Raw genomic sequence first — 9,196 nt, forward strand, 5'->3', positions numbered from 1 at the left:
TTTTAGTAGATACCATGTTTAATGGTGGGATTCTTTAAAGTGCAACAGCAACCCTCAACAGATGGACAAGGAGGCACATTCACACATGCATATGTTTTCGTATTTTTACTTCCATTGAGACTGTTTATTGGTATATGTAATAGATAAAATTACAATTTAATAGGCACCTCAATTATTTCATCACATTGATAAAATTTGTAATAACAACTTCTGGTGTGAAAATAATTCTCAAAAGTAGTTTACCCGGTTGTCATTAAGACTATTTACACAGATTCTCCCAGAAATTTGAGTTCTAAAAAGGAACTCATCAGGAAGGTTTTGATGTTGACTGGGGTTTAGACGACCTTAGCAGTGGTCATCTTCAGTGTTTAGTGAGGAGTAAATCTCAGGTTCACCATATTTGTTTTTTGGTTCATTACGTCATCATAACAGAAGAAATGTGTGAGTGCAGACTGGGTATTATTGACATTGATTACTCCAAAGTGATATATGAATCAGACAAAAAATATCATGAGCCTAACATTTACTCCTCACTTGACTCTGAATACGACTACCATTAAGGTTGCCAAAACCTCAGTCAAAATCAACAACAATAATTCTTCTCTAGATTCTACAAATTGGGATGATCTATGTCTACAAACATGTGAAAATACTACTGAGTTCAAACCATTGATTCACTCTACCATTTACATACGTAGGTAAACAACAGCTAAAATTCAAAGTGAAGTCGTTTCAATTTAATCATGTAAAGATCTGGAAAAAAATTCCAAAGTCAAAATCTTTCCTACAGGTCAAAACACCTTGAAGGAAACATCCTTGATTAATGTGAAATAATACCATTTCCAACTGACAATTTAAAACAGTAAATTAAGAAGAAACAAAGCACCTTGAGAAACAGAGTTTGAAAATGCATAGTTTTTTTTGCATCTTGTACTGATACATATTTTGCTATCTCAAGATGACTTTTTTTGGAGTTTGTTTTTTGCTTTACTTTTTTACTGTGAAATTCCCACCATATTCTCAATTCTTTCAGGTATTTTCCATATGATATCAAAAGAAATATGTTGGTATGTTACACCAAACTTCTCACATTTAATATAGCATATATTCTACTCACTAAGTAAAATTTTCTGTGAACAAGGCATTTTGTGATGATGAAAAACCTCCACGGAGGAAAGTTTGCATAATATGACACATTTCAACATAATCAACAGCTGGAAATATCTAGTGCTCAGCAAAAACAGAACAGCAGCCATGAATTTTTTCACAAAATAATTTGCAAGATATAATTCTTAAACAGCAAGAAATTTATCAAAAATATGAAGTACATTTAGAATACCAGTTTAGTATCAAATTCAAAACATAAGTAAGATACCTATTAAGAGTTAGACTAGCATAGCCAGCTGGCAAATTTGGCAGTGCTATGTAAATATTCTGGCATCCTCTCACACTGGAAACAACATGTTTCTCATATATAAAGATAAAGACCAGAAATTTACATAGGTCGACCAAACTTGCTGCGCAGCTACGCTTCTTTAACACTGAACGAGACACTGAACATTACAAAATTAAAATTTTCAGTCTGTAAATTAAACGATGTAACTTAGAAAGTTACAAGCAACCTCGAAATGTGATGTAGAAACGCTTTTTTAATAATGTGTTGAAAAAGCACGCGTCAAATCATCAGGTGACCATAAAATACATAGCCCTGAAATAGTTTTTTGTGCAACGTTCGGCAAACTGGCTGTCGTAGAAATATAAAACTGTCAAATTAAGATATGTAGTACAGACTTACCAAGTTAAATGTAGTTCATGTACAAAATTTGATGGAATTCTTCTCTCGATAAGATGCACATAACTGACTAAAAAAGTAAGCAGTCATTTTTGACACAATAAGTATTTCACAGGTAGCCATTCCACTCTATTTAAAATTCAATCTTTGAAAACAGTAAGGCTTCAACAATCTAATCATAGATCCAAGTAATCATTGAGAAATATGTTTGACATTTATTGGAGAATCAAACACTTTACAAGTTTAATGGTGAATTTGCCGCCATGGTGTTAAGGAGAGCCCGCGTAGACTGTGCACGTATAGTTAATTTTCCTACACTTTGTGTTAGAGATTTTTTTAAAGTCAAATATGTGAATATGATCATGACCGACATTGTAATTTCGTTCCTTGACTTCCTGTGGTATGATATAACAATCAATTGATTTCCCCGGAGTCTATTAAAATGATTTATATATCCAAAATTGCAAAGTTCCGGTTGATGAATGATCCAGATTAAAGTTAATTTCAGCTTCGAAATTCTGTCCAAACTCCAGTGTTTATTCAGGAAGAAATGAAAAAAACTTCAACATCGATATGAGAAAATCTGCCAAGGTCATCAATACAAATCGCTTCCACAATATGGTTATGAAACAACTGCATGTGTTTTATTTGGTAAAAGAGATCACACGAAAACAAAACAAACATAATGACGTCACAATCTATCAGTTTACAAATTCAAAGGATCCGCCGGAAGAAGGATTGCGAGCTAATTGTCAATGTCTTTGTTCTCTATATTTTAACGCTGAACATGTTGTCATTAGGTGTCTTGTCATGATGTCGCTTATATGCATTTATGTATAGTGAATACGACCTATCTTTAATCGATTTTATGATGGGTAAGTGTCTCTCAATGTGCTCGTCGAAAAGTAGCATAAATACAACAAAATCGATAAGCCAGTCAGTCGAAAGTGCTCAAACTGTTGACGTAAACGAAGCGACCGAAAAGAAAACAAAATCGTATCCACCGTCGTTAAAGGATGTCGATATTCCCCGTACTTACGCTTTGAAGGATGATTACGACGAAAGCAAAATACAGACATTGTTTGAAAGATATAAAGACGAAAGTGAAGATTCCATCCTTGTCAGTGGTATGGAACGTCTTTGTCAAGATTTAGGAGTAAACCCAACTGAATTCAGCGTACTTGCTCTTGCTTGGAAGTTTAAAGCATCGAAAATGTGCCGATTTACGCGCAAGGAGTTCGTCGAAGGTTGTAGGTTGTTAAAAGTTGATAATTTGAACGCGATGAAATACAGTATGGCAGACATGGAGAAAGAGGTTCGACAGAGAAGGGAGGATTTTCGCGAACTTTATAGATTCACGTTTGGTTTTGGCTTAGATGTCGAGGACGGACAAAGAAACCTGCCGACAAATATGGCCATACCTTTGTGGAGGCTTGTTTTTGGTGACGATGCACCAACATATATGGATAAATGGTGTCAGTATTTGGAGGACAATGGGGTGAAAGTGATACCTCGAGATACATGGAACATGTTCCTACACTTGGTAGAATCTATGAAACCTGATTTTAGTAACTATGATGAGTCAGAAGCCTGGCCTAGTCTTTTTGATGATTTTGTTGAAGCACATAGAACTAACATGCCCAATATTGATGGAACTACACCGGACTAAATCATTTTTCATACAAACATGGTGTCTCTATCTTGATGCATTGTGTGACCAATAGAAACTATTCTGGATTTCGGGCCTGTACAAAAATATTGGATGTAGTTCTATTAAATGGCATACTATTGTGACTAATTGACAACTGCCAAGTTCCCAGGCTAATATGAATTAAACAAAAATTTTTAGCTTTTGTCGATCCATTTAGAACAGGTTCTAAGGATTAGCCTAATTTAGAAATCATTAATTAATCAAGGCTCTTTTCTAGATTTTTACATTAATTTATATAAGTCTAAAGATTTAGATAATTGTTCATATAAATCTTATCCAAATAGACCTTGATTAAATATTTGATTGGTAACTTTACACAAGAATCACGAGGTTTTTCATGTTTGTATGAAGTTTAATTTTATTAAATTAAAATTGTACTCTCTGTATGTGGTCGCCATTTTCCTATGTACAGAGAATAATATCCCCTTTAAGTGAATATTCCATTGTGTAATAATGTTTGTAAAGTTTGCGAAAAGTGATATAGCGTTATGATTTGGGATTGTGATTGGTTTAAAGTACAATGAAATACAAAATGATAATTCTATTGTGTGAACAGCTAATGTTTCATCGCTATTGTCTGACTGAGCCAATCAGAAAATATTCATTTTAATTAACTTGTAAATGATGCCAATTACCAAAAATTATTCGCAAACGCATTGTGGTTGCAAAACTGAATCATCGAACTGCAATTCCAAGATTGATACATTTTTATAGTCAATGCTAACACATTGACGAATTGGTAAAAATCTTGGCGAGGCTGTTAACACCAACATTAGTTTCTTTAATGTACCGCCCAGTGTTAAGAATACAAGTTACGTTTTGTTGTTGCACACAGCTAAAAGACTTTATTCACCGGCATTGTTGCCCAGTACATTACTGGTTTTTGTGTGGGTATTTTGCAAAATTTAGTCTCGATTTGCGACGGGAAACGTGGTGTAGTGGTCTCAATTGGTCTCAACACTCGCCTCCTCCTGTGCCACAGCATAGACCGCCGAAACAACAGATGTTTGTTGCAAGTAAGGGATCTAAATGGGGAAGAGTGATATATCCCATCTCCAGGCCCCCGGCTCCGCAGTCCCCGCCGTACAAAGTGTTCACGAATGTTCCCCTGATGAAATATGCATGTGTATTTTACTGAGGTGGTTTCATAATCAGAGTTAATATGATCAAGAACAACCCCTGTTGTCTTTGTTTGTTTTTTAATTAGAACCACGAGAGTAGGAAGATCAATAAACTAAATAAGGGGCAACTTGCATTGACATATGAAAGTTTTATTTCGTAGAAAACAAGAACCTAAAACGTAAAGAACGTAAAAAGAACGTAAAGCAGCATATCATGAATTTGAGCACACACACCCCACCCGGTTTCCCTCATGGCAAGTTGCTGCATGGCTATGATTCGGGGTGACATCTAAATGCAATCTGCTTTGCATACTTTGCGTTTAGAAATACGAAAATTGAGCAAAAATGTGTCTTGGCATTTCGTTTCAATTGTGCGTTATATCAATTTTCTTCAAAATCACCTTTCATAAACCGAGACATTGACATTTGCCCATGTTTCCTAGAAACTTCTAGTAAGGCCAAATCCGTCGTCAACATTTTTTCGTCTATAAAAAACAATTCACTAGACACTGATTGATTGATGAAGGGCTGGGGAAAATAAGGCACGAAGCGTCAAGTTTTTTTTAAAAACAGAAAAAATACATTTGTCTGCTTCGATTTCGAATGAAATAATTGATTGGAGTTCGCTCTGTTGTGTTTTTGCCTTTCGTATTGTTTTCCAAAATTTGCAAAATGACAAGATGTGAAATTTTGGAAAACAACATATAAAATGACACGCGATCAGTTTATAATCAGACTAACCTTTTGACATCTCCCAGTTGAAAACCATGACTTTAAACTGACCCTTAAAGACGTTTTGATTTGTTGATGATCAAATTTCATATTTTTGAAGCATTTCAGTCTTGATTGTTATATCTACTAAACAAACCATGGAAATTTTTGTAATTTTACGCCGATTAGGTTCCTTAGAAATTAATGTTTTTTTAGGGATTATAACATGGATATAAAAATATTATACCCTCACTTGTCGACCTTGCCATGCTATTTGCTGGATTACGCAATGCAAAGACTAATGTTGGAAAGAAAACCGCACAAGCAAAAAATGACCGAAACATGTAACAGAAAGCTCCATGTGCCAGAGAAATATAAGCGAAGTCACTCCTGAATAAAGTCGCGCAGTGTTGCAATCAAAAAAGAGGATGTTATAAGCAAAGTAATATTGAGGTCAAAAACTCGACGCTATCATCACTATTCTTTAGGACAGGTTGCACGGAATTAAGCCTGGCTGGATAGAATTGTTTTAAGAATCGTCCCTTTTTCAAGCGTATAATTCAAACTTCATGCAAATAGTATACTGTTTAGAAAAATGAGTTTTATCCTCTTTAAAGCAAAGTCTTATTGGATGATCTTGTTAATTTACATCTTTTTGCGCTATAAATAACATAAGGGGAGGGTATGCAATTATAAAGGTCAACAGCCAAGCAATAACTCAAGTCTGGGCATTCGACTACCAGCATGTAATGGGATAGAGTAATAAGCTTGCTATTGGCAAAGTGAATTTTGGGCAAACCCCTACAAAACATTTATTCTTGTCTACCAAATAGTTGGTTTAATTGGATTGTAAAGGGTCCAGCGTTATTCAAAATTAATAATAGCATTTTGATTATTCAGAACATCTTCAGTGCAACTTTATTTGTTATGCTTTCGACTAAAGAATAAATATTCGAACTTGCCTCTGAGGTATTTGGATACGCAATTATATCTAACTGAGGCACAGAAATTGATATTTATTTACTCTAATTCTGCCTACTACTATGATCGATAGCTGAATTGTTTTGGTCAGATTTCAAGGTGAGTCAAATTTCAGATTTTCTAAACTCCAGAGAGCTCTCATCCTGGCTTATATCTCAATACACCAAACTATCTCGTCATGTCAGAATGCTGTCATAATTCATCATCGAAGCTACGCCTACGCGAAACTGACACCTGCCTGCCTCACATTTTTTTAAGAAAACATCCTAGACGGCTTTTTCATTTATATCTATGATTGGTCAAATAGATTCACTAAGCATAAGGCCACAGTTTTTGCAGTAGAAATATGTCAGTAGATTTTGTTGCAAACGCAAACTGCTTAAATTCTAATTGCGATACTTAAATTTCACGCGAGTTAGGAATAACTAACGAGCAAAAATGATTTCCGGTATTTCTGCCGGGTAAGAGATGAAACGAATTGAATATTTTCCATTTCAGCAGAAAAGATAAGTCCATTTTAAACAGAACGTGGTTGTATCATCGTCAAATTCAGCGGTGGATTTGGGATTTCATCTAATAAATAGGGCATCATTTGGAAATATTTTAATGCAACAACATTTTTCATTAATATCAAATTATCAAAGCTTGTGCAGGACACCACTGCAACCCCTGTGTATGACTTTTTTCATTCTATGCAAATTGCAACACTTAAGCCTGTTCTCCACTTGCCACGTATCGTAACATATCGTAGCAGAACATAACATGGCGCATGCGTGTTTGTGCTTATTGACCATCAAATTCATAAGCCGGCGTGCGCCATGTTACGTTTTGCTAAAATACGTTACGATACGTGGTTAGCAGAAAACAGGCTTTAGCTCATACATCGCGTTATGCAATACCTTGATTTTGAAATGCATGCATTTAACCATTCTCTATTGCGATGTATATGTGTATTTGAAATACTTTGTACTGAATTTAGTCACTGAATTGAAATTTTGATGACATAGTTTTGACGCAAAGAATTGCGTTTCGTGAAATTTATTGTTGTGTTCTTAATTCACTAACGTTGCAAAAATTGCTTTATTTCTTATTATGTGCTAAAGGCTAGATTTGGATACTCAGGTTATTATTTTGAGTCTTGATCTTGTGTATTATTAAATTGTTATAATTATTTGCGTTGCAATATATGAATCTGGTCAATCCTCTATCCCCCTTCCTCTAAAATATATCCTCTGAAATATATCCCATTTTTCCTAGAAAAACTGCCCTCTGGGGAATCGGCAAATATTCAAAGTTCAATGACGTAATTGTTACCGGATTTCCAGCAAATATTGCCAGAGTTTTATGACGATACGCACGTGCCTGCAGATTTTGAAATAATCTTCCTGACAATTTAATTGATGACCATCTGTAGATTTTTTACAAATTTCCATGATGCCTGAATTTTCATTTAGAGTATGATGTTGCTTTGATACAAAAGCAATCTTACCTTGAAGATTCGTGTAATTTATACACGTATTTCCTGAGAGGAATTTTTTGCAGATCAGCAGATGTGCGGTCGATTATGATGCCTTTATCCGATGAAGACCTTAAGGGAGTGCTTGTCTGCTTTGTTTAAAAATACGGGATTATTATTCCAACATAAGAGTTTTGTCAATTAACAGTAGGGTAGTCTTTCAAGGTTTACCACGCCAAACACGCCTAAAGCAAACTGAAAACATAATTAGGGCTTTTAATCGCCCGAATATATAAATCAATTTTCTAACTACAAAAGGCTTCGAGAAATTTCTCTTTATAGCAACTCTCCTTCCAAAAGACTCACACTTAAAAACATGTTTACATGGTTGTACATTCAATTACAAATGTGGGCGAGGAACAACAGGCAACCGCAGACACTGACAAGATGCCGGTTTAACTTTTGGAAAACGTGAAAGATGCATCTAAAATATTCAGAATTGTGGTAAAAATGAGTTTGGAAATGCTATGATTTAAAAACGACATTTCAAAACCCATCTTTCAAATCACATATTTCACAATGGCTTCTGTGGATTACGAACACCTACACTGTAAAAATTAACAAAGACACTTAAATAGGGTGTAGATAAAAAGCGGACACGGACAACGGACGCGGACGGCGGACGCAAAACGCGCAAATAAAATGCTTTTAGTCCGTTCGTAAAATACTCTTATTCTACGTCGAAAAATAAACATTGAAAAAGCTGAAATAAAAACGAAACTAAATGATGCTTTTAAGAGACATAGGTATAGGCAAATAGTGGAAACAGTTTCGTGCAGCTCTGTTTTTAATGATTGTACGAACGTCTGTTTGCACGAGCTTTATCTTTCAGGATATATTTTTTGACCTCATTATTTAAAGCAATTAAACATGCATACTTCAATTTTCAGTCAGTCATATAGAGTGTAACGCAATGAAACCTCATTGTATTTTTTTCGTGATTTGTGAATGGCATTTCACTCATGGCCTTATGTGGGTTAGCCTGTTCATATTTACTGCACTGATAATGATTTCCGTCAACTTGTCATTTGGCAAAGCAGTACGTCTATTGCAGTTTTCAACTTGAACTTGCTTTTGAAAGCTGAGGTTAGAAGCAGTTGCAAGTTAATCAGTGCGTCAGTTACAGCTTGAAAGTATACATTAATCACATCAGCGAAGATGAAATAGGATGTCGTGCACAGGTACCTAAATTTAATATTGGAGCAACGATTTTTCGACGTAGAATAAGAGTATTTTACGAACGACTAAAAGCATTTTATTTGCGCGTTTTGCGTCCGCCGTCCGGGTCCGCTTTTTATCTACACCCCACTTAAATATTGTCGGTTGAATTGGCAACTAAGAGGAGAGGCCCATTTTTTTTTAAA

General features: G+C 35.1%; 2 protein-coding genes and 2 long non-coding RNA genes across 4 annotated transcripts in view; 2 read left to right on the forward strand and 2 right to left on the reverse strand.

Moving 5' to 3' along the window:
* LOC124447993 overlaps positions 1–2,365 on the reverse strand; it is a 4,402-nt gene extending 2,037 nt beyond the window's left edge. The window contains exon 1 of the mRNA XM_046999004.1: positions 1,796–2,365. The gene's annotated coding sequence lies outside the window, so the exon portion shown is untranslated. The remainder of the gene's footprint in view (positions 1–1,795) is intronic.
* Positions 1–6,980, forward strand: part of LOC124447995 — a 17,945-nt gene extending 10,965 nt beyond the window's left edge. Inside the window, exon 3 of the long non-coding RNA XR_006948902.1 lies at positions 6,970–6,980. This is a non-coding gene — a long non-coding RNA (uncharacterized LOC124447995). The remainder of the gene's footprint in view (positions 1–6,969) is intronic.
* LOC124447994 (DCN1-like protein 3) lies at positions 2,535–4,056 on the forward strand. The gene has a single exon (XM_046999005.1). The coding sequence runs from the start codon at positions 2,625–2,627 to the stop codon at positions 3,459–3,461; it is 837 nt and encodes a 278-aa protein (XP_046854961.1). The 5' UTR covers positions 2,535–2,624; the 3' UTR covers positions 3,462–4,056.
* LOC124447996 lies at positions 4,759–5,408 on the reverse strand. Its single transcript, XR_006948903.1, has 2 exons — positions 5,366–5,408; positions 4,759–5,109 (listed from the first exon to the last, which is right to left on the reverse strand). It is a non-coding gene; the product is annotated as an uncharacterized LOC124447996 (long non-coding RNA).
* Positions 6,981–9,196: the final 2,216 nt, after the last annotated feature.

Source organism: Xenia sp. Carnegie-2017, unplaced genomic scaffold, assembly GCF_021976095.1.
Source record: "Xenia sp. Carnegie-2017 unplaced genomic scaffold, XeniaSp_v1 HiC_scaffold_23, whole genome shotgun sequence".
Taxonomy (NCBI): Eukaryota; Metazoa; Cnidaria; class Anthozoa; order Malacalcyonacea; family Xeniidae; genus Xenia; species Xenia sp. Carnegie-2017.

Bases quoted from the DNA above. Each gene is read 5' to 3' on its own strand.
- LOC124447994 (XM_046999005.1), top strand. From the start codon at position 2,625: ATGTATAGTGAATACGACCTATCTTTAATCGATTTTATGATGGGTAAG.